Genomic DNA, 26,687 nt, shown 5'->3' with positions numbered 1-26,687 from the left:
TGTGCTTAAATTAGAGAGAGGGTGTGTGTGCATGAAGAGTGAACATTATGGAAGTTGAAGTCTGGCTTTTGTCCTGGTCCCTGGTGGATTATCCACATCCTGGGTGTTGCACAGGTTCTCTCTGTTTCTGGCACTGGGTTTCTCTATGATAGTCACAAACAAACTCCCTGAGATCTCTGTGTATATGTCAGATTTGGAAGGTGGTAAGGTGAATGAAGCCTAGGAGGACCATGAATGCATGTGTTACCCCATGTCGGGGTGGGTCTATACTCAAAGGACTTAAAAGAGCATACTACAGGGACACAGCCACATCAATGTTTGTAGCAGCACAATTCACAATAGTTAAACTGTGGAACCAACCTAAATGCCCTTCAGTAGATTAAAAAATTAAAAAAATTTTTAAAAATTAAAAAAAAATTAAAATTAAAAAATGTGGCATATATACACAATGGAATATTACTCAGCAATAAAAGCAAATAAAATCATGGCATTTGCAGGTAAATGGATACAGTTGGAGAAGATCATTCTAAGTGAAGTTAGGCAATCCCCCCAAAAACAAATGGAGAATGTTTTCTCTGATACAAGGTGACTGTCTCATAGTTGGGTAGGGAGAGGGAGAATGGGAGGAATTGGAGAACTTTAGATAGGACAGAGGGGTGGGAGGGAAAGTGAGGGAGCAGGGAGTTAGCAATGATGGAGGAATGTGATGGACATCATTATCCAAAGTACATGTATGAAGACATGGATTGGTGTGAATATACTTTATATACAAACAGCAATATGAAAAATTGTTCTATATGTGTAATAAGAATTGTGATGCATTCTGCTGTCATGTATTTAAAAAAATAAAACCAATAAAAATTTTTGAACCAAAATACATAAATAAATGCAAAGATCTGGAATTTAAAGGTAAATATTCAAATCCCATCAGTGTGTGGAATATTCCTCATTGCTGCCTATGGACAAAAGTAACACAAAATAGTGACAAAAGGGCTGTATGATGTACACATCTGAATAAAGCTTTACAATCTCCAAAATAAATTTTCATCATCAGACTCATGATTGAGAAGAATAACACATGTCCAAATACACTAAATATTTCAAACACTACTAAAAACTTATTTGTATGTGGGGAATAATTAATGTGAATTAAATTTGTAAAATATCTGGGAAGGTAGAAATTATTAATCAGGGTCAGGAGGCTCCTTCTGACCTGTGAGTCAGGACACTGGGAAGTGAAGTGTAACAGGCCTATCAGCCTGGAGGTTTTGGTCTTACTTCCCCTCTGCCTGTGTCACTGTGAGTTACACGTAGCTGCTACCACTGCCATGGCCTGCCCCACAGTAGTAGACATTCTCATCCTCTTCCTGGATGTTCTGGATGGTCAGGTATCGATCCAGGCCAGAGCCTGAGCCTGAGAAGCGATCAGGAATCCCATCCCCCTTGGATCCCACGATGCCACTAGTGCCCACTACCATCACAAACCGGGGGCTCTTCCCTGGGCTTTGCTGGAACCAAGCCACATAGTAATTACTGTAGCCACTGCTCAGGGTGCAGGTGAGTTTGACTGTTTGTCCCAGGGAGGCAGATGCAGAGGGTGGCTGAGTCAGCACAGGCTGAGAGAAGGATCCTATAAAAATAGACACATCATAGTAGAAGGAAGAGAAAGGGTGCATGTGTTTGGGGATCTGAGCCCGTGAAGATAGACTCAGGACAGGGGTCTGCCATGGGGCACAGAAGTATGTCCCTACCTGGGCAGTGAGTGAGCATAATAAGGAGAAGAAGAGTTCCAACCATGTTGGACAGTTTCCTGAGTCCAGAGCTGGTGTGGGCTGCCTCCAGCCTTTCTTATCCCTCCCCATTGGCCTCAAGGTGGAGCATCTCATGCAAATGTCCCTCCACCCACTGACCCTCACTGGCTGCTCTTCTTCTGGGCCTGGAATGATCCAAGACAAAGTGTGGAGGGTGGTGATACTTTTATTTGCCTGATGGCCAGAACCTGGGATGAAGCAGGTTCTGGCACGCTGCAGAGAGCACAGTTGCTAAGCCCACCTTAGTGACACAAAGTTCACTCCTCTGCCCACCCCTGTTCTGATGAAGTTTAGAATTCTCTTGGGTAGTGACTCTGCCTTTTTACCTTTTCATATGAATCTTAGAAATACTGGTGCAGATATTTCTGCGTCAAGTACTGTGCTCAGATCAATCTCACTAACAAAGTAATATTGATGTGGTAATTTGGGTGTTTGTTTTTTCCACCAAAAATTTACCAGGTATCAATCTCTGAATATGAAAAGTGCCATGAAAAAGAACATGGAGCTGGGCATTCTCGCTGTTTGAGATCATTTAGGAAACCCAACTCAGAGGATCATAATAAATGTTTCTTTCATGTCCTCTCATTATGTCCATATTTCCAGGATGTAGGTTGGCTGAGTTGGTTAAGTCACTTGACCTAAGATCAACCCAGCACCCCAAGTTAGAGTTTACATAAACCTGATCAAATGAATGACTTTTCTCCAAATACTGGTCCATTGGGCTGTGGGGGAAAATTGGGAATATATATCTATAATTGAAATGACTACAAGACAGGAGGCATGAACCAACAAAAAATATTTACTTTACATTTGCAGAGGTAAGTAGAGTGACAGGGATCTCACTGGGCTAACTTCAGGGTGGTGCCAGGGTTGTGCTACTTTCTGGAGGCTCCAGGGGAAAATCTGTCTTATTTAATTTTCCAAATTCTAGGGTCACCCACATTTCTTGGCTAGTAGTCACTGCCTCCATCTTCAAAGCCAGAAATCCTGAATGGATACCTTCTCATAACATACCACACTAGTTGCTTCATCTTTCTCTTCCACTCCTAAGGACTCTCATGATCTCCAGGTAAATTCCAGGATTATCTGATGACCCTAATGTGAGATTATTAGTAACATTAATTCCATGACTGATTCATTATTACTTTATCATACATCCTTGCATATTCATAGAATTCAGAGTTTAGTGTGTGGACAACTTTGTGGTCCATTATCAGCAAACCACACTGTTCTTGCCATGGGAACTTGGAACCATTTATATATACTCACTGAAAATATAACAAGGCATCACCTTAAAGTCACAAGCATATCAAGTTGGGGTTGGTTGTACTTTTACATTGCACACATATGATCTTCATAGAACCTTGGGTAATTTACAATTATATATGATTTATACTATGACTTCATTATTATATATATCAGAAACCCACTAAAAATGTCCACTGAACATACATCATGCATTTGATATTCTAGTTTGTGACTTTTTAGCACCATGTATAACACAGAATAGGGTTATCTCTCTTTTCTTTGTGGGCTAATAACACTGAGTGAATCTTAGAGCTGTCATGCCATGCACTGCATAATAATCAGCTTATCCTCAGGTTGCAGCTCAGAGATGTGCAGAACACTTGTACTTTTTCAGGCATCTGTGTTCCAGGCAAGTGCCTGGGGACCCCAGAACCCTGATACATTTCATGAGGTTGAGTAGCATGGTACCATTTTATGTAGCATCTGCTGACACTAAAGCTGCTAATCCTGGAGTAGGTGAGTCTGGCAGGTGATTCAGGAGTTGCAGAGATGGAGTAGAGTTGACTCAATACAACCTTGAAAGGGAAACTGCAAACAGATAGGAGTAGGGGATAGGGTAAGGGGGAGGAGAAAAATTTCTCATTATTCTGTGACTGAATGGTTGATTTCAACTAAGAATTGAGACTTGGTAAAGACTGATGTCAACCAGAGCAGTAATGAGGAGGTGCAGGAGGACTCCAGTTTAGAGTGGACACGGTTCTTGAGTGTCACTTTGCGGCTGGGCTGCTGTAGGTGACCTTTAATTGTTTACCCTCTTCTAGAGGAGGGCTGTTCATGCAATTCTTTCTCCATCACAGTTGCCCACAGTTGCTCTCTGAGCCTTGGTGCTGGAGTGCAGCACACAATGCAGAGTGAGAAAGAATGAAGTTGCTTTCCTCCTTGCAGGACCCTGGCAGAAAGCACCCGATGAGGTGAAAGAAAAGCCTCTGTTCCAGGTACTCAGTCAAGCCAGACAGTACACAGCTGCTGGATTCTTATCAGGGAACACAGCATCCACCAACAAGATTAAGTCTCCTTTGAGTGAATAGTCCTAACTGAACAGTTGTGTGGGGCAACAAGGCAGTCCCACAGCACCCTCTGGTGGTGACAGAGTACATCAGGACACCACTGAAATACAGAAGATAATAAGAAACTATTTTTAAAATTCATACTCCAATAAAATAGATAATCTCAAAGACATCGAAAAATTTCTTGAGAGGTAATATCTACCCAAAGTGAATCAGGAGAATATACACAATTTAAATAGATCAATTTTAAGCAATGAATTAGAAGATGCCATTAAGAGCCTACTAACCAATAAAACCCCAGAACACATGGATTCTACCTGAGTTCCTCAAGGCCCCCAAAGAAGATTTAACAGCAGTATTCCTCAAATAATTCCATTAAATAGAAAAGAAGGGAACCCTTCTAAACTCATTCTGTGAGGCTAGTATCACCCTGATACCAAGATGAGACAAAGACACAACAAGGAAATACCAATATCACTGATGAATATAAATCAAAAGTTGTTAATAAAATTTTGGCAAATCACATACTAAAACAAATTAAAGAGATAGTGTACATTGATCAAGTGGAGTTCACCACAGGAATGCAATTTTGGTTCAACCTACAGAAATCAGTAAATAAGTTCAATAGACTTAAAGACAAGAATTATATGAACATCTCAATAGATGCAGAAAAAGCAGGACAAAGTGCAGCACCTCTTCAAGTTCAAAACATGAGAAAAACTAGCAATAGTAGAAACATACTTCAACATGGTAAAACCAATTTATATTATTCCAAGGACAACATCATTCTAAATGGGAAGTACTGAAAGAATCCCAGCTAAAACTAGAACAAGGCAATGATGCCCTCTATCATCACTTCTATTCAACATATTCCTGGAAACTGTAGCCAGAGCATTTAGTCAGATGAAAGAAATTAAAGGGATACAAATAGAAAAAGAACAACTCAACCTATCACTATTTTCCAAAGTCATGATTCTATATTTAGAAGATCCACAAAATTTTACCAGTTAACAAATAAATTCAGCAAAGTAGCAGGATATAAAATCAACACCCATAAATCAAACTTTTTCCTGTACATCAGTGATGAATCCACTGAAATAGAAATTAGGAAAACTACCCATTCATAATAGCCTTAAAAAAATCAAATACTTTGGGATCAATCTAAAGAAAGAGGTGAAAGACTTCTATAATGAAAACACTAAATAATTCGACCTTAGAAGCTGGAGAAATCTCCCATAGGCATAATTATATATTTTCAAACTGGCCATACTATCAAAATGGTCATACAGATTTTGTGCAATTCCTATGAAAGTCTCAATGACATTCTTCAAAGAACTACAAAGAGCAATCATGAAATTCATTGGAACAATAAGATACCCAGAATAGCCAAAGCAATCCTTAGCAAGAAGAGTGAAGCAGAAGGCAACACAATACAAGACCTTAAACTATGCTACAGAGCCATAGCAAGAAAAATGGCGTGGGGGCTGGGGAATGTAGTGCAGTTGTTGGAGTGCTTGACTTGCATCCACAAGGCCCTGTGTTTAATACCCAGCACTACCAAAAACAATATGAAACAAAACAAAACAAAAAGAAAACAACAACAACAAACCAGCACAGTATTGGCACCAAAACAGATATATAGACCCATGGTATAGAAAGAAGACACAGAATCAGGCCCACATGAATACAGTTATCTCATACTAGACAAATCACCAAATGTATTCATTGGAGAAAAGATATCCTTCACAACAAATGGTGCTGGACATAGTAGAAATTCTTATGAACCAAAGTGAAACTAAACCTCTAACTCTCACCCTGAAAAAAAAAACTGAACTCAAATTGGATTACAGACTTTCACAGTAGAACAGAGATTCTGCACCCAATAGAAGAAAAAGTAGGCCCAAATATTCATCATGTCAGCTAATACCTGACTTTCTTAGCAATGTTTCTAAGCACAAGAAATAAAATCAAGAATCAATAAATGGGATAGATTCAACCTAAAAGTTTCTTTTTTTTTCTTTTTTCTTTTTTCTTTCTTTCTTTCTTTCTTTTTTTTTTTTTTTTGCAGCAAAAGAAGAAATGAATGTTGTGAAGAGAGAACCAAAAGAGCCAAAAGGATGGGAGAAAATTTTTATCACATGCAGAACAGATGGAGCATTAATCTGCATGATATATAAAGAACTCAAAAAATTTAACACCAAAACAACAACAACAAATAACTCAGTGGATAAATGGAATAAGCAGACATTTCACTGAAGATGAAATACAACTGATGAACAAATATATGAAAAAATGTTCAACATCTATAGCAATTGGAGAAATACAAATCAAAACTACTCTGTGATTTCATCTCACTCTAGTCAGAATAGCAATTATCAAAAATTCAAGCAACAATAAGGGCTGGTAAGGATTTGCAGAAAATGGTATACTGATTAATTGCTGGTGGGATTGTAAATGGTGCAGCCACTTTGGAAAGCAGTCTGAGATTCCTTAGAAAACTTGGAATGGAACCACCATTTGATCCAGCTATCCCACTCTTCAGTTGATACAGAAACCACTTAAAATCAGCATACTACAGTGGTGCAGCCACCTCAAAGTTTATAGCTAATGTGTGGAACCACCCCAGATGCCCTTCAATAGAGGAATGAATAAAGAAAAATAAATACTAAAAAATTCCCTCTCTCTTCCTCTTCTCTTCTCTCTGTCTTAATAAAAAGTAACTGTGGTATATATACATGATGGAATATTACTCAACCTTAAAGAAAAATAAAATCATGGCATTTACAGGTAAATGGATAGAATTAGATAATATCATACTAAGCAAAGTAAGCCAATTCTAAAAACCAAAGGCCAAATGTTGTCTATGATAAATGGATGCTAATCCATAATGGGGGTGGAGGAGGGTAGAATGGAGGAACTTTGAATTGGCCACAGGGAAGGGAGAGAAGGGGAGGGGGAGGTGAAATGGGGAAGATTTTGGATGGACACAGGCATTATTACCCTAGGTACAGGTATAATTGAAAGAATGGTGTAACTCTACATCATGCACAACCAGAGAAATGAAAAGTCATGCTCCATTTGTATAAAAATAAAATTAAATAATACAAAAATAATAAATGGAAGGGATGAATTCAAATAAAAAGCTTCAGCAAAGGAAGCAATAACCTGAAGAGAGAGCCTACAGAATAGGAGAAAATCTTTACCACAGGCACCCCAGATGCAGTATTAATCTACAGGATATATAAAGAACTCAAAAACTCCACATCAAAAGAGAAACAAAAACAAAAAAGTCCCCAAATCCAACCACAACCTAAATCACCCAACCAATAAATGGTCCAAGGATCTATAAAAACATTGTAATAATTTCTTGTGTGTTTTTTGTTAGTTTTGTGACTCAACAGGTTTCACAATGCATATACTATATTCTGTAGGTCAAAAAGAAACAGATACTGTATAAATTTGGCAGATGGTCATTTTGGTACCTAAGAGCAAGAAAAAAACACAATTTCTGATAAAACAGAGTACTGGGTAATTAAAGTGCAAAATTGTTGGTCCACAATCTTAAATAGCTAAAATTTCTTCTGAATAGAAGGGAGAGACATGAAATTGGGAAATAAATTAAAGTCAGTGCTAGTTAATTTAGGAAAGGAATGGGAACCCAAGATTAAGAAGTATCAAATTGTCCAATTATTATTATTATCAAAGTATTCAATGTGATGTGGCTTTAGCTATTTTGGCACACATGTTTATTAGCATGTATAATAGAATACTTTCAAATTTAATCTGGATATACTTCTATTATTAAGGTCTGAGAAAAGAATGATCATACTAAGTAATGAAAGTCCAAAAACAAGAGCATGAAAATGTTGCCAAAACTTTTATTTTGTTAGCTATAGATTCTTTTTTTTATTGATTTAAAAAAATAAATTACAGTGGAATGCATTGCAATTCTTATTACATGTATTCATATCTCTGGTTGCATGTAAAGTATATTAACACCAATTCATGTCTTCATACATGTACTTTGGATAATGATGTCTATCAAATTTCTCCATCATTGCTAATCCTCTGCCCCTTTCCTTTCCCTCCCACCTCTCTGCCCTATCTAGAATGAATTAAAATTTTTTTTATTTTTTATAACACATTTGTCTAGACATCATTAAATATAAACTCTAAAACAAGGAAAGTGCATTGAATACCAACAATAACAACAAATAGAGCTTGTTAAAACAGAAATAAAATACACTACTTTGTGCTGGAAAAGTAAAAGACAAATTTATTATTGCTAAATGTTGGACATTAGCCATCAGGTTAGTTTTACAAATGTTTTATTTTTAAAATTAATTGAATAGAGCCATTCTGTACCTGAGTTATTAGTTGTTAAATTGCAGTGAAGCACATGGACTATATTAAACTATTATAGGGCAGATAGCTTGTCCTTGTTTATCTGGGCTTTTCCTGGTTTCAGCACAGTATATCCAAGAAATCCTTTGGTTGTGAGCCACCCAAGGTAGAGAATCATCGAAAGTAAATGTTTCAATAGAGATCAATACAATTTTATTATGTTAGAAAATATTGTATAGATATATATGAGATGGTAGATATTTTTATTAATAATACAAATTAAAAATAACCAATGATGCAAAATTGTATTAGAAATTACACCCAAGTCCTACACATAGAGATACACAAGTTAAGACACATGAAATAACTTATAGTAATATATAAATGCAGATAACTAGTGGTCTGGAGGTAAGCAGGTATCATGGTCAGAATTGTGGAAACAATTGAGAGACAAAAAATTACTAGATGCACTTAAATCCTGAAATGTATATATGTTTATAAGCCACAAACTTCCATAAAACATATTGTAGGATCCAGGCATGGTGGTTCACACCTGTAATCCCTGTGGCTCAGGAGGCTGAGGCAGGAGGATTAAGAGTTCAAAGCCAGACTCACAAAAGCAAGGCACTGAGCAACTCAGTGAGACCCTGTCTCTAAATAAAATACAAAATAGAGCTGAGGATGTAGCTCGGTGGTTGAGTGTACCTGAGTTCAATCCCCAGTACAAACAACAACAACCACAACAACAAACATATTGTAGAGCTGTAGATATATGCTTACCTTTCATGCACAAGGCCCTGGCTTCAATCCTCAGCAGTGTGCACGCGCACGCGCACACACACATAAAAACAACCACCACAACAAAAAAAACCTGTAATATCCACATTTCCTAGATTTGAGAAAATATGATGTCCTTTATTGAAATAATGTAATGAAAGCTAAACTTTATTTACACAGTGAATGAGGGTACATTTTTGTTGTTGTTGTTGTTGTTCCTGGATGGCAAAACAGAACATGAGACATTTTCCTAAGAAAACAAAAATGTTTGATCACCTTTTCAGCTGATCCAGATTTTACACTTTTCCTGTAAATTATGAAAGAATTGGTCTCTAGTTCCTGGAAAATCTCCTCCTAAGTCAGGAATATGATTTTGTCCACTTTGGACACAAGGTGGAGTAAGAATCGTTGGTGGGTCTTTCCTTCACTTTCCTGTCACTTAGCTGGTTGGAGAGCTGAGACAGGGCTCATTTGTCTTCAGTCCCAGGGGTCATTTATAGTCTCAGGCTGGGCCAAGGGTTGGTTTATATCATAGTTCCTCATGTGACTGTCCCTGTGTGGTACACCACTTGACACCAGCCAGCAGTGGTACTCAGCCTTGTCCTCAGCCAACTGGAGACAACTGGGGGACTCTGCTTCAAACCTGAAATCTCTAACTTGGTATTGATTTTCATTGAGGTGGACTTCGTTTTGGCCACACTGGTCTCAGAGTGAGTAGCCTATGGAAAACTGTGGGAGAGCGTCAGAATCAGGGTGACAGAACCCTGCAGTGGCTCATGTGAGTAAAGGGTGATGATGGTTACAGGAACTTTTCACAGCAGTGAGGACATTGTGTATCCCCATTCTAAGAGAGGGATCAGTTTCCAATCTGTCTCCCTTGCATCCTCCTCTCACAAATAAACTTGCAAAAACATCTGTTGTGGAACAACTTGGACCCCTTATCTAATGGTCCACTCAGTGGAGATATATTTTGGCCATATTTACACCAATTGAAGCTGCATAGTCTTGGCAATTCTACTCTGTGTCAGTATAATCCTGATTACTAACCTGAATTCAGCAACTTATGTCCATAGAGGCTAATCTCTTGGTCATGTATGTTTTTCACTGCGAGTGTGGGCAATTACTCTGCATGTGCTCAGTGTCATTCCATTCCTAAAGTCAAGAAAATGTTACACTTTTGTATAAATATGGTCAGGGTGGCAGAATGAAAGGTGAGGGGTTCAAGGTGATCTTAACCATACTCCTTGGAAGTATAGCAGGCATCAAGAAATTACATTTTATTGGGCAAACAAAGTCTTAAGCATACTTTAAGGAACCAAATATTATACTCTACCACTGAACAGGACTTTGATATGAGGAAACAGTGATACAATCTGCACACATTCAAGGTGAAGAGGCCTTTGTCCACAAATCCACATCCAACCTGGACACCTTTACGGTGGTTCACCCCATCAATGTTTCTAACCACCAATCATTGAAAATGACTTCAATTTTCAGAGACCAGATTAAGAACGATTTGTGATTTATGATACAAATGATCCTGCCTGTGGAATTTACACAACCATCCCAGATTAGTGGCACTAATGGGAAGATTATAAAGCTTTTCCAGTGTGCTTTTCTTCGCAGTTTGGCATCAGACCCAGAGGGAAAAAGTACCATGCACAAAACCTATTTCCACAGGTGGTGGGCATACAGAATGTTTTAGTAAACTTTTCATTACTATGACAAAATACATGGCAAGAACAACTTAAAGGAGAAAAATTTATCTGGGCTTTTGGTTTGAGAGGTCTCAGTCCATGGTCATTTGACTCCATTGTTCTGGGCATGAGGTGAAGTAGAACATCATGGTAGAAATGTGTGGTGTGGAGGAAAGCTGCACATCTCATGATATGCAGAAAGCAGAAAGACTGTGTGCATAAAAAGCCAGGAACAAGGCAGAAGTGAATTATTTCCTCCAGCCACACCTCATCTCTCCCTGTTACCACTAGGTAGTCCCTTCAAATTATCAAGTCCAAAATTGGATGTCATCATTTTTATAATATCATTACCTAATCAGGTCACCACTGAAAATTCCTACATTGTCTGACATGTAAACATTTGAGGAGACACTTCTATAGCCTCATTCAGGACACTTCCTGCTTAGAGCTATGTATTCTTTTATGTTCTTCAAGCATCTGTCCAGGGTGTCTCAAATCCACAAGGTAATAGGGGATAGTCTGACCTCTATGAATGTCCCTTGAATACATTTTACTAGGTTTTAGAATGAAAGGAACCTCTATGTGGGGGGGGAGTAGCACTTAGAACTTCTGATGTGTATTCCAAAAATATATATATATTTTATATTAGCTGCTTTAGCCTTAATCCATTTTGTGCCCCTGAGTATATATAACAGGAAAGATGTCAGCCTAGTTCTTGACAACTGTGCATTCTTACTTAGATGTATGATTGTTTCCTTTGAAGATGGAGCATGTGTCACTTGTTGGGACATAACCACTGGGAACTTCACCTGAAACAAGATTGGGAAGGACATATCAAGTTGAAGTCACTCATTTAACTTATTGAACTCACTGATTCTCAGAGTGCTGATTTGGAGACTCCACAGGCATAACACAACAAAATGCTTTCTCAGGTATGTTTCCAAGAAGTTCTCATAGTTCCACAGATAGAGACAGAATGCCACACCTTCCCCACCTGTCACAGCAGTGAGTACCCTGCAGGGGTAGCAATTATTGTCAGCAGATGAATCTGACAACATTTTCTCCCAATGTTTCTTGTCATTGACTAAGTTGGGAGATTTTCTGGAGGTAGAAGAGTACTGGCCACAGATGAAAAAAGGGTCAGGAGGAATAGAAAGTACTTTTTAATTAATTTTTATTTTGTATCTCATTATTAATGTAAATTTATTTTATAACATTTAATAAAATTATTAGTACTGGTTAAATAGATTAGGGTATATGATAATATGATAATATAAGTCACAGGTATGGCTGAGCATCCCAGTACTGCTAATTGAAAGACATGGTGAGCCCTGGGTTCTGCCTTGCCCTGAGGGAAGTGGAGAAGGGGCCCCAGGATGTGGTGGGCAGGGAGTCAATGTTAGGTGTCTGAATATTTCTACCCTTCTTACATCTGGAAACTGGTGGGCCCTTTAGGAGTATTTATTTTCATAGTTTTGCTGTTTTACCTCTATTGAGTCTACTGAATTTAGATTGATGTCAATGGATGAGAGCTAATGTGGCTTGTAATGGGGGAATGCAGGGAACAGTCTATGGAGAAGGCACATCTCAAATAAAGCTTAGAATAAGATTCCTCCCAATAATCATTAAATCTATTAACCAGTTATCTTCTATCTTCTCTCTACCCATCCCCATTCAAAAACTGGACATAGCAGAAGAGCACAAGGTTTCAGGAGCCTAGCACCATGAGAGAAGAAGCAGAGAGGTAGCTTGGGAGATGCTGCTTGACTGGGTGAGAGCTTCCTTTGGGGTATGATTTTTATTTCTATAGTTCAAAAAGATCTGTGATGCATCTCAACATCATCTCAAGTTACAAGTAGGGCAGGGTGATTCATTGGACTAACTTGGTAAACTTATCAGTTTTAGAGAACACGAGGCATAATATAATCAGTAGGTGGGTTTCTCCTGTACATGGGATTTAAGGAGCTTCTCTAGGGTGCATTATTCTGAAAAAGATGACCCCCTTCTGTGGTAAGGGAGGAGTGGGTCATAAGGGATGGCACACCCTTTGAAAGACATGAATGTTGGGTTCTACCCCACTAAATTTGTAAGAAATAAGGGTAATCTTTGTATGCTGAAATATCTAAAATGGTTTGGCAGAATATATAAAAACTATTCTCCTCTACAATATCATTAAAGTGGTTTTTTATAATTTCAAACATAACTTTGAAATTTCTTTTTTCATATTTTTATTGGTGCATAACAGCTGTGTACAATGGCTGGACTTTTTGTTCCATATTCATACATACACAGAATATAATGATATACATTGAGCAATATAATTCCCTAGCATTTCCCCTTTCCCTTTCACCTCCCTTCTTCTCCTGTTCCTATTCTTCTACTCTAGTGATCTCCCTTTGATTCTCATGAGATCCCCTAAATTTGAATTTCCTTCAGTGGAATTTTTGGAAAGAAGAATACAGATAATTCACATGGAAAGTAGGGTCGACTTCAAGAGGCATGAGCCTTGTCCCCTAACAGCCCTCCCTTGCAGACCTTTGTCCTGTGACATGCAAGTCAACCTGCTATTCCAAACCTGTACTTCAAAGCCCTCAGCACACACTGCACGGTCCTGTGGAGTCACCCTGGGGAGCATTCACTGAAAGCACAGGCACCAGGGTTTCAGTTCAATGATTCAGGTTTCACAGGTGTTGAGAGCCACAGCCAAAGGGGCCCCAGCAAACTTCCAGCTGCCAGCAAACTTCCAGCTGCCGGCTGATGATTGGCTCACAGTGGCCCCAGCAACATCTAGCTGATTGGCTCCTCTGCGGTGATGTTCATTGGGCTGTTTCCCTGCCCTTCAAGCTGCCAGCTGATGATTGGCTCACAGTGGCCCCAGCAACATCTAGCTGATTGGCTCCTCTGCGGTCATGTTCATTGGGCTGTTTCCCTGCCCTTCAGACTACGGAACTGCTCATTGGGGGACTTCTTTGGCTCCGCCCACGCGACCTAGCCAATCGGCCTCAAGAGCAGGAGGATTGTGGGAGGTGGTGGTTGGTGTGTGGAGAGGCTTGTGGAAGCCGGTGGTGGCAGTTGGGCTCTGAGGGTTTTTCCTGAGGAGCTGTTTTGTTTGGCGTTTGTAGTTTTAAAAATAAAGTTTGTTTCTTTTGACAAGTGGCTCCTGAATTGTGCCCAGTCAGACTGCGGCATTTGGTGGCCCGTACGGGGAGCGACTGAGGGTAAGTAAACTGCTCGCCCCTGAGGGCAGGGCGAGAGGATGGGTAGCCATTCTAAGTTTACTCTTTTGTTTTGCTTCATTTTTGTTTTAAGTTGCCTATCCCTGGAGATGAGTGAGACGGAAGAAAAACCGCTCACATTTGAGGAAAAACTATTTGCGTTTGAGGAACAGATAGGGAGAAAGGTCGGATGGACATTTCAGTCCCTGGAGATGAGTGAGATGGAAGAAAAACCGCTCACAACTGAGGAAAAACTATTTGCGTCTGAGGAACAGATAGGGAGAAAGGACGGATGCACATGTCAGGAGGATAGAAAGGCTATAATGAAATTTTGTTATTCCATTTTTATTGGATTCTGTCTCGGTTTGGTTTGGTGTTATCTTGCTGGGTTGTATTATAGTAGAAATACGGGATCAGCAATTAGTAAAAAACAAAACGAAAGAGTGTTAAGTAAATTGTTAGACGAAGGAGGCATCCCAGTAAAATCAAGAGCAGTCAGGGCATACGTTGATACAATACAAAAATACAGCCCATGGCTTTTTAAGGAGGAGTTGTTAGATATATCACAATGGAACCATCATGGTGAAGATTTAAAAAGAATAGAAAACAACAACCCAGGGACTCTGCCAGTTGGCACATTGACATTGTGGGCGAACGTATCTGGTTTGCTTAGTCCAAAGCCTTCAGATCAGACAAAGGTAGAGGAAGGAGAAGACATATTGATTCAAGTAAAAGAGGTCTCTCAAGTTAGTCAGAATGAGGAAAAGATTCAAGTACAAGAGAAGGTCTTTCAAGCTAGTGAGACAGAGGAAGGAAGTTTAGAGCAGAAAAAGCCATCAGGGGAAAAGTTACAACAGGAGACTGCTAATAACACCTTTCTATCAGAGAGCGAAAGTCTCCAACCAACAGCACCACCTCTACAGGAGACTGCTACTAACAGCATTCTATCACCAGAGGGCATAAGGGTCCAATCAACAGCACCACCTCCATATGCTAAGAGACTCCCAACCCCCGCAGTTGATAGTTGGGATCCTGAGACAGGATCTCAAGTATGCCCTGTATTTGAGGTAGGAGGGCAGCGAATTCACCAGGGTTTATTTTACAAAACAGTGAAGGAGCTAAAAGAGGCTGTAACAACCTATGGTCCTCAAGCACCCTTCACTGTAAGCTTGATCGAATCCATTACCAACTTAAACATGACGCCAGCAGATTGGGCTAATATGTGTAAAGCTGTGCTAACTGGAGGACAATACCTGTTATGGAAGGTTGCTAATGAGGAATTTTGCAAGGAGACAGCTATGGGAAATGCAGCAGCTGGTTATCCTCAGAGAAATCTAGATATGTTGTTAGGAAAGGGACCTTATGAGGATCGGCAGCAACAACTTGCATATGATCCTGGTGTATACGCACAAATTGCTATAGATGCACTTAAGGCATGGAAGACTTTACAAGGACATGGAGGTTTACAAGGTCAATTATCTAAGATAATACAAGGAGCTAATGAACCTTATGCTGAATTTGTAGATAGGCTTATTCAAACAGCTACCAGAGTTTTTGGGAATACAGAACAAGCAATGCCATTAATAAAACAACTGGCTTATGACCAAGCGAATCGTTGGTGCAGAGATATCATTAGACCATGGAAACAGGAAGATTTAAACAAATATATTAAATTGTGTAGAGACATTAATGAACAAGAGCAAGTCATGGCAGCTGCAGTAAAACAGGCTTTAGATGCCAGAGACATTAATGAACAAGGGCAAATTGTGGCAGCTGCAGTAAAACAGGCTTTAGATGCCAGAGACATTAATGAACAAGGGCAAATTGTGGCAGCTGCAGTAAAACAGGCTTTAGATGCCGGGCTAAGAACATGCTACAATTGTCAACAAGCAGGACATTTTAAAAGGAATTGCCCCATAGGAGGAGGGTTTAACAATACTAGGTATCAAAGGAATAGAATACCGGGTATTTGCCCACGATGCCGTAGAGGGAGACATTGGGCTAATGAATGCCGTTCTCAAACCACCATAGAGGGTACTCCATTATCAAAAAACGAACAAGGACAAGGTTTTTATCCACAATATCGTGGACAAAGGCATCGGGCTCCGTTGCCAAAAAACGGACAGGGGGCCCCAATGCTCCGGGGCCCCAAACCACAAATATACGGAGCTCTGGAGGAACCCAGCAACCCCAGCAACCCCATCAGGGTAGTGCCCAGGGCATCAGATCCCTCATCAGACAAACCAGAGGGAGCGCAGGGTTGGACATCTGCGCCTCTGCCAGAGCAGTACTAACTCCAGAGATGGGAGTTCAAATCATTCCCACAGGGGTGAAAGGACCTCTTCCCAAAGGAACAGTAGGCTTATTATTGGGACTCAGCTCTTCTACTCTAAAAGGACTTTTGATAAGTCCTGGGGTAATTGATCCCGATTATGAAGGTGAAATAAAAATTATAGCCAGTTCTCCAAAGGGTATATCAGTAATTTCACCAGGAGATAGAATAGCACAATTACTAATAATACCAAGCCTACATGATAAATTTTCCAGTCATGTTGTAGAAAGAGGTTCCAAGGGATTAGGCTCCACAGGTGTAGATTGGGCTATGCTTTCTTTAAATTTAGATTCTCGCCACATGCTAAAACTAAATATTCAAGGACATGAATTTAATGGGCTACTGGATACAGGTGCAGACCTTAGCATTATCTCTCGTCAAGAATGGCCAAAACATTGGCCATTACAACAAGCCACTCAAGCGCTTCGAGGCCTAGGAGTGGCGAATAATCCCGATAAAAGTGCAATGGTATTAGATTGGAAGGATCCTGAAGGATGTGAAGGAACTATACAGCCATATGTATTGGATCATCTTCCTGTAAATTTATGGGGACGAGATGTCTTAGATCAATTAGGTTTGACATTAACAAATAATATCAATCAAAATGCACCCACTATTATGGCTAGACAAGGTTTTAGGAAAGGAAAAAGATTAGAAAAACAAGAACAAGGTATAGCAGCACCAATACAAATAAATCAAGGAACAGACAGACATGGGTTGGATTTTCACAAAGGGCCACTGAGACAATAAAAATTACCTGGAAATCAGAAAGACCAGTATGGGTCCCTCAGTGGCCCTTGACTAAAGAAAAGATACAAGTAGCCCATGATCTGGTCAAACAACAATTAGTGGAAGGACATATACAACCTTCTGTATCTCCCCATAATACTCCCATTTTTGTCATCAAAAAGAAATCTGGTAAATGGAGATTATTGCAAGATTTAAGAGCCATTAATAATGAAATGGTCATTATGGGACCTGCTCAATCGGGGATTCCTCAGTTGTCTGCTTTGCCAAAAACTTGGTATGTTTTAGTTATAGATATTAAAGATTGTTTTTTTTCAATTCCAATTCATCCTGAGGATAGTCCACATTTTGCATTTACTATCCCTGCACTGAATCATGAAGGTCCTGATCAGAGATATGAATGGAAAGTACTCCCTCAAGGGATGGCTAACAGCCCAACTATGTGTCAAATTTATGTTAACAAAGTAATCCAGCCACTTAGAAATCAAAATCCTGAGCTACAAATATTTCACTATATGGATGACATATTATTAGCACACAAAGCTAAAAACACATTGCTAGAATGTTATGCCACACTTACAAACTTATTAAAAAATTATAATCTAGAGATAGCAATAGATAAAGTACAATTAAATTTTCCAATTAATTATTTGGGAGTTCTATTATCCTCAACCATGGTCCGTCCACCAAAAATTCAAATACGAGTAGATCAACTCAAATCACTTAATGACTTTCAAAAGTTATTAGGAGACATAAATTGGATAAGGCCTTATCTAGGTATTCCAACAGGAGAATTGGGACCTTTATTTGATATCCTAAAAGGTCCATCAGATCCAAATTCACCCCGAATGTTAACGCCTGAAGCAAGAAAGGCATTAAAAATCATTGAAACATATATGGAAAATATGCATTTGGATAGAATTGATATAAGTTTGCCTTTATTATTTATTGTACTATCAACAAAAAATATTCCTACAGGAGTATTTTGGCAAGAAGGTCCATTATTATGGATACATTTATCTTATTCTCCTAACAATATTCTTACTAGGTATCCTGAGGCTGTAGGACAATTAATACTCAAAGGAATAAAAACAGCAAAGGCAGTGTTTGGAATTTCTCCTAATAAAATTATTACTCCATATACTATGAATCAAATTGATGAATTAGCTAATGAGTTAAATACTTGGGCAATAATCATGTGCAAATCTAATGTTTCATTTGATAACCACTTACCATCTAATCCTTTATTGTCTTTTTGGTCATTGCATCCTGTAATTTTTCCAAAAATGACAAGAAAAACACCTATCATGAATGCTCCAAATATATTCACTGATGGGTCAAATAATGGTACAGCAGCAATAGTTACACCTGATCAAACTTTTACATTTTTAGTACCCAAACAATCAGCTCAAAAGGTAGAGCTTAATGCAGTATTACAAACTTTTGTGATGTTTAAAGATTCTGTATTTAATTTATTTTCTGATAGTCAGTATATAGTTAATGCTATAGTATCCCTTGAAGATGCTGGTAGGATTTCGCCTTCTTCTACTGTTTTCTCTTTGTTTTCCACTATACAAAGTTTAATCTGGGACAGAAAAGATCCATTCTTTATAGGACATATCAGGGCACATACAGGATTGCCTGGAGCCCTTAGTTTGGGCAATGATTTAGCAGATAAAACTACACATGACGTACATATTTTCTCTATACTAGAAGAAGCTATAAATTTTCATAAAAGGTTCCATGTCAATGCTAATACTTTACAAAAGCGTTTTAAAATAACTAAGGAGCAAGCTAGACAAATAATAAAACAATGTCAAAATTGTGTGACCTTTTTACCACAAGTTAATCTTGGAGTCAATCCTAGAGGATTGATACCTAACCATATTTGGCAGATGGACGTCACACACTTGCCAGAATTTGGAAAATTAAAATATTTGCATGTTACAGTTGATACTTCTTCTGGATTTTTGATGGGCTCCCTTCATGCCGGAGAAAAAACTAAAGATGTTATAGCTCATTGCTTACAAAATTTTGCCACTGTGGGCATTCCAAAACAGTTAAAAACAGATAATGCCCCTGGTTATACGTCTACTTCTTTTAAACAATTTTGCTCATCATTTGGCATTACTCATATAACAGGAATCCCATACAATCCACAGGGACAAGGCATAGTTGAAAGAGCTCATCAAACTATTAAAATGTACTTATTAAAGCAAAAAGACGGAATTGGGAAGGGGTATATATTCCCCAAAGATAAACTTAAAATAACCCTTTTTACTCTAAACTTTTTAAATTTAGATTCATCAGGACTTAGTGCTGCAGAAAGGCATATGTGTCCAAAAAATGTACATAAGCCCAAGGTACTTTGGAAAGATATTCTAACAGGACAATGGAAAGGTCCTGACCCAGTAATTGTCTGGAGTCGGGGGTCTGTTTGTGTGTTTCCACAGGAAGAACAGCAGCCGATTTGGATTCCGGAGAGATTAACTAAAGTCCTGACCCAGTGATTGTCTGGAGTCGGGGGCCTGTTTTTGTGTTTCCACAGGGAGAACAGCAGCCGATTTGGATTCCAGAGAGATTAACTAAAGCAATTTCTACAGACCAAAAAGAAGATGATTTGGCTCAAATCCATAACAGCTGATATCCAAAACTCCAATTTGGCTATCCTTACATCTGCGACAGAACCAGGATGCTTTTTTCAATATCTATTTTATTATTGCCCTTTCCCATATCATGAAGTTCTATTTTGTTTTTTGAGCTCATACAGACCTAGGTTAATGTTTTGCTGATCAGTTCTATATATATTTTTTTTTACTATAGAGTTGTTAAACATTGCAATGGAGATTTCACCTGTAAAAAGTTATAAGGCCTTTACCATTATGTTATGTGTTGTATGTATTATGTGTGCACACTTGTGTTTTGTGTTATGTGTTTGAATGTACATATGTCCATATATCATATATGATGAGCGCTCATAAAAAAAAAAAAAAAAAAAAAGGATCCAAAAATTTAAATTGGGTAAATAACTGTTAAGAATTGTTTTAATATGTAAACAAAAAAAGGTTAACAGATCTGTTTGTTTACTTTCACCTATCCTTTTCATTATATTTAATAATTCTTTTCAAGATAATGTAAATTGTTAAGAAAATTGTTTTCTTTTAGTGACTTCTAGAATGTTACACAATTATTAATATTAACCATTATTGCCAAAATTCCTATCTTCATCCCAGTGCCGGTGAAGATAATGTAAATTGTTAAGAAAATTGTTTTCTTTTAGTGCCTTCTGGAATGTTACACAATGTTTTCTTTAGCCATTATTGCCAGAATTTCTATCTTCATCCCAGTGCCAGTGAAGAATTGTTAAGAAAATTGTTTTCTTTTAGTACCTTCTAGAATGTTATATAATTTTTTCTTTAGCCATTATTGCCAGAATTCCTATCTTCATCCCTGTGCCGGTGAAGACAAAGATAAAACTAATCTACAGTTTCTGCAATAGCCATCACTGAACCGCTTACAGAACTTGCCTAAACTATGTGTCACTTGTATGCATTGTAAACTCACTTGTATGCATTGTGAACTATCTGTTGGTGCAGCGACTTGTGGTAGTGTTGGAGTATTGATTTGGTATATCTTCCTCCCTTCTGCTTGTAATGATCGTTCAGCTATTTGGGGGCCAACAGAGGTGAGGCAAAGAACCTCACCCCCCCCTGCTGGTACCTCTCCACAGGTGTGGCTGTATACTGGACCGGTAGTCAATGACGGGTAAGATCCAATTACAATGGTACCAACCTAAGACAGGAGGCTGACGCCCTGAGGTCAGCTCATCCGAAGACGGGTAAGGACCATATGTAGTATTGGACAACCTAAGGCAGGCACGGTCCCTAAGCCACATGCTTGTTGTTTAAACAGAGAGGGGGAGATGTTGAGAGCCACAGCCAAAGGGGCCCCAGCAAACTTCCAGCTGCCAGCAAACTTCCAGCTGCCGGCTGATGATTGGCTCACAGTGGCCCCAGCAACATCTAGCTGATTGGCTCCTCTGCGGTGATGTTCATTGGGCTGTTTCCCTGCCCTTCAAGCTGCCAGCTGATGATTGGCTCACAGTGGCCCCAGCAACATCTAGCTGATTGGCTCCTCTGCGGTCATGTTCATTGGGCTGTTTCCCTGCCCTTCAGACTACGGAACTGCTCATTGGGGGACTTCTTTGGCTCCGCCCACGCGACCTAGCCAATCGGCCTCAAGAGCAGGAGGATTGTGGGAGGTGGTGGTTGGTGTGTGGAGAGGCTTGTGGAAGCCGGTGGTGGCAGTTGGGCTCTGAGGGTTTTTCCTGAGGAGCTGTTTTGTTTGGCGTTTGTAGTTTTAAAAATAAAGTTTGTTTCTTTTGACAAGTGGCTCCTGAATTGTGCCCAGTCAGACTGCGGCACACAGGGAGGATGAGTTTTGGTAAATTAGCTTAAGATTGAGGAAAGAAGCTGCATTGGCTGAAGTACATGTACAGGTACACTTTCCTGAAAGTTTACATTCCATATTAAATTTTGAAAGCTACTTCTGTTCCTTCCTTTGGATCATTTCTGTGCATTTTAGATCACTTTCCTTTGGATCTTTTTTGTTGTTGTTCATTTTAAATCATTTTATATTTTTCTGAAAATGTGATGAGAAGAACATGTAATGTTACCTTGTTTCAATGATATTTATCCTAGATTTCACTTATATAATCCAGTTATCTTTATACACATATCATCTTAACTGTGTATTGTATCACTGTAATACCAAACTTTTCTCTTGGCAACAAAATTCTGCTAAGCTAAAATCAGGGTGTGTGTGTGTGTGTGTGTGTGTGTTCATGTATATGTCTGTAATTTTTGCCACTTCTATCCATAATTGTACAACACATTACAGAATTATGCACTGACTTTCAAGAATACATCTTTATGTTAAAATAGGTATTAAAACATTTTGGAGCCTTGAACAATAATTTGATGGCCTTTTCTGGAGCAATTGAAAAAAGGTGTACCTAGCCCACACTAGCTCACTGCAGAATTATTGTCAGAAGAAGAGAGGTGTTAGGACCAAGAGTGAATCTGAGTCAGAGTGTTTGTGTCTCATTTCCCAATCTGTATGTGTCACTGTGGAAATGGTTGCTGAACCACAGAGCACAGTAATATGTGGACTCATCCTCAGTCTGGGCCCCTATGATGGTGATGGCAGCCTTGTCTCCAAGCAGGGAACCTGAGAATCGGGCAGGGACTCCTGGAACCCGATTACTGGTGCCACCTATTACACCCTGAGGTACCTGGTAGGGCTTCTGTTGGATCCAGACTGCATAGTTACTCGTGGTGAAGGCACCAGTACTGGAGCCACAGGTGAGTGTGACTGTCCCTTCTGGAGTTGTGGTCAGTGAAGTTTCCTGAGTCACCACAGCCCAGGAAATGGAGCTTGAATACAGAGAGACCCAATGATCAGGAGAGGATTTGTGGCATGAATGTTGCCTTCCTCACCCCCAATTCCAGCCCAGAAAGTTCCCCCCTGACCTGTGCAGTGAGCCAGAAGTGTGAGCAGGAGAGGAGCCCAGGTCATGGTTTAGACAGGCCAGGGCTGAGCTTTTCAAGTCTGTTCATCACACAGGCAGCTCCACAGCTTTTATTATAACTCTTGACACCTGTTTGGTGGGGGATAGGGTGGAACTCTTATTTAAATGAGCTCCTCTCCAAGGGCAACTCAGCAAGTTCACAGCTACTGAGGTTCCATACACCAATGACCATTGTCCAGGTCCAGGGCGTGGAGGCCAATGTTCCAGGTTCCAGCTGCCATTTTATTATTTATTTATTTATTTGTTTGTTTTTAATAGATTGACCAACAGTGCCCTGGTATTTTCTAGAGGGCTTCAGCAATGGACTCTATACTCCATCAGGTCTTTCCCTATTTGTAACGAAAAGCCTTGTCTACATTGACTTCAGTGTAAAGGAGTGAATGAAAAAAGCATTACAAAATGACAGTGGATTACTAAATTAAACATGGGGAAGTGATTTGTGCTTCATTTATGTGTTCACCAAAAGAAGATGTCAGTGGTCATTGGAGAGGCAGTTGGGAGAAAACACTTATTGCTTCAAGACCAAGGTCCTTGCTCAGGGAACCTTGCTAGGCCAGAGAAGACACAGCTGGTGAGTTCTAACCAGTGAGAAAGGGGCTCAGCTCTCACGCCAGGGATCCCTTCAACTGAACACTGTTTACTGAGCAGCTGGCAGTGTAGGAACCCCAGAGTAGTCCTGTACCTCCCTCTGCTGGTCACAGTTCATACACTAAGCCTGGCCTAGAGACTTGACAGCTTAGCTAGCTGGTTTGTTTTCTGCTACTCATCAGGTCACTGGCTCTATCCACATATTCCTAGTCTGATTCCTAAACATAGTGATTCTCATATTTTGTATGTGGTTACTGTAGTTTCTCACTATCAGAGGAGTTTTCTCTTCCATGGGGGTGTTTTCATGGTGCATTATGTCAATATGAACCTCTAACCAAGTCCTTCCCTATCCGGTGCTTGGCCCTGATAGTTACACTGTCAGAAGTGGACCAGGGAGGCTGTATGCTGTGTATTTGCCTCATGGGAGGAAGCATCTGCTCTAATATTGTTCATGGACTAGTAAGCAATGTCATGTGGTCCAGGACATTAATTACTTTATATATCTTAATTTCTCTGAGAATATGCACAACTTTTCCTTTTGTCTTCATTGTCTGAAGGCATGTGATCTCAAACATTTAACAAATAACTGTTTTTTATTTTTATGACATTGCCAGTATATTATCCAGTCTGACTCACATTTATTGCTTGTCTCTTCTTTGTTTTTTACTGTTCACATACATTTTTCTAGCATTAGTTGAAATCCTTCCCTAAGTGTAATGAAAAATTTCATGTTTGCATGGTCTTAACCTTACCTGCCTGTTTTGAATGAATAAAGACAATTGTTTTTATGACCACCTGATACATGTAGTTATCTATTTTGAATCTCATGTTGTATTTACATTTGGTTTAAGTGAGAATTATTTCAGTATTTTAGAGAATTAAAAAAAGAAAACGTTCAAAGATGTAGGGATAAAATTTTTATTGCCACTTCATTGGAACTTAAACTCCATCTCACAAATGGCCAACTAAGTCTATGTGAGAAAGCCCTTCAAAACATTCTGAATGTCAAATGTGGGACCTGAGAGAAATCAGTGAATGGAACTGTAATGGCCCCTCTCAGAATAAATAAAACCCAATTTTCTGGTAATTTGTGGGGTGTCAGTTTTCTCATGTTGAGAGTAGAAAAAAAACCCATAAACATAAAGATAAAATAAATTAGGGTTGCCTTCATTTACTGTTCATGTAATAAGAGTGATATATATATATATATATATATATATATATATATATATATATATATATTATTTGTCTCTGAAAGGCAGCAAAGGTCCATACCTCCCAGGTCCTCAAGGGAAGATCGTGTCCAACCATCATTTTATTCTTTCATTTGAAAAAAAAAAAACCTGTATTTCACACACATTGAGACCTATGTGTATTGTTGTGATGAAAGGTAGGTAGCATTCAGGTGCAACAGCTGTGTGAATGTGACCATGTGGGTCAGGATCAAGGTCTTGGGTCCCCAGATTTCTGACATTTGTGGCAGTTTGTCTTTGTTGATGGAATATAAAGGTAAAAGAGCATGTGATTTTTGTGACTGTGCCTTGAGTGCTCCTTTGAATGTTTCTTTAGCCTGGAATTTAAATGCCCAAGAGGTGAGTAGGGACAACCATGTATGTTCAGGTATAAACTGCCATGTTTGCTGAGAGTCAAAGGAAACACAAGGATATTTGCTGTGGGTGAAAACCTGGTAGAATATAAAAGACACATACCATTCTCTTACATATGTGGGGAATTACAAAAATAACTAGGGGATTGATAACTCTCAAGGTAGGGTCAAGGGGCTTCCTCTAAAATGAGTGAGGATGATGGGAGGGAAGCAAGCACAGGGGAAATCAGTTAGAGTTCCTGGTGTCACTGTCATCTGCCTATGTCACCATTGATTATATGGAGCCAATCCCATTGCCAAGGAATTCCTCACAGTCGTGGTCAGAATGGGAAATATATTGGAAATGTAATACATGGGAAATATAATATAAATATAAGTAAACATAGTAAAAAGTATATAAAATATGGGAAATATAAATATAAGTAAGCATAATAAAAAGTGTATAAATACCAAATATATATAAATTATAAATAATATGTTTATTATATATAGCATACATAATATAATAAATATAAAAATATATAAATATAAAAATATAGTAAATATGGTGAATATAAAAACTGGGACCAGAAGAATATTTGCAATTATCCCCTATTGAAACATCAGGAGAAGCAGAAAATTAAAGGCAGCATGTTTATTTCTCTTCCTCCAAGGCCTAGTCTCCAAGTCTGAATATTCCTGCATGTTTCTATGTTTTGCTCAGCCCAAAGAAACATATAAAAGATACAGAGAGCTTGATCTGTGCTGCTACCTTCTCTCTGGTATCCTAGACTGAGAATCTCTGCCATCTCTGTACCTCTGACTTCTCATCTCTGCTTCCTCAGATCCGTAAGATCCTCAGGATCAACAGAACCAAGAAAATGCCACCAGAAATAAATCTCTGACCTCTTGTGTGATCATTGGTGTGCAACTGAAAGCTTCTGCATTTGTGCATGAGTTTTGTTTGTGCATTTTTGCATAAATGCTAATTCTGAGTACACGTAGTTTTCTAGTTTTCCAATGTTGTTCTGAAAAACACTTGTTTCATTGTGTGGTTCTATCCCAGAGTGGAACTTTTTCTCTCTTTACTTCCAGGTGCAATGTCCTGAGCTGCTTTCCTCTTCATACCCTGATGTCATGATGTTCTTTTTCACTTCTAGCCCAGAACGATTGAGTTGGCCATCTAGGCACTGAGACTTCAGAAACCATGAGACACAAATAAATTTTCTTCCTCTAAAATTGATCTTTTCAGATATTTTGCTTGCAATGTTGAAAAAGCTGATTAAAACCTATATTAATGATGATCACACAACTTGATAAATACACTAACATCTTGAATATAATTCTTTGATCAAGTGCACTTTATGGTATATACACTATGTGATAGTAAAGCTGTTTTAAAAACAACACAAAAGTGATTAACAATAACTGATTCTTTTTATTGTTTGTTTGTTGTTACCAGGGATTGAACCTAGAGGTGCTTAAACATTGATCCATATCCCCAGTCCATGTTATTTTTATTTTTTTTAAATTTTGAGACAAACTTTACGAAAATGCTTAGGACCTTAATAAGTTGCTGAGACTAGCTTGGAACTTGCAGCTAATTCTTCTGCCTCAGTCTTTTGAACTGCTGGGAATATAGTCATGAGCCACCATACCTGGCCCAATGATGGACTCTTTCAGGTG

At 38.9% G+C, this 26,687-nt stretch overlaps 1 gene segment (V, D, J or C); it reads right to left on the bottom strand.

The window, feature by feature from the left end:
- Positions 1–1,304: 1,304 nt before the first annotated feature.
- LOC144254017 (immunoglobulin lambda variable 9-49-like) lies at positions 1,305–1,806 on the bottom strand. The segment is given in 2 exon segments: positions 1,305–1,630; positions 1,752–1,806. Coding segments are annotated over 2 exon segments (372 nt in total).
- Between the last annotated feature and the right edge of the window lie 24,881 nt (positions 1,807–26,687).

The sequence above is a fragment of the Urocitellus parryii genome, chromosome 3 (assembly GCF_045843805.1).
Source record: "Urocitellus parryii isolate mUroPar1 chromosome 3, mUroPar1.hap1, whole genome shotgun sequence".
Lineage (NCBI taxonomy): Eukaryota > Metazoa > Chordata > Mammalia > Rodentia > Sciuridae > Urocitellus > Urocitellus parryii.
The sequence above is the reverse complement of the archived record's forward strand: the minus strand, read 5'-3'. Positions and strand labels throughout refer to the sequence as shown.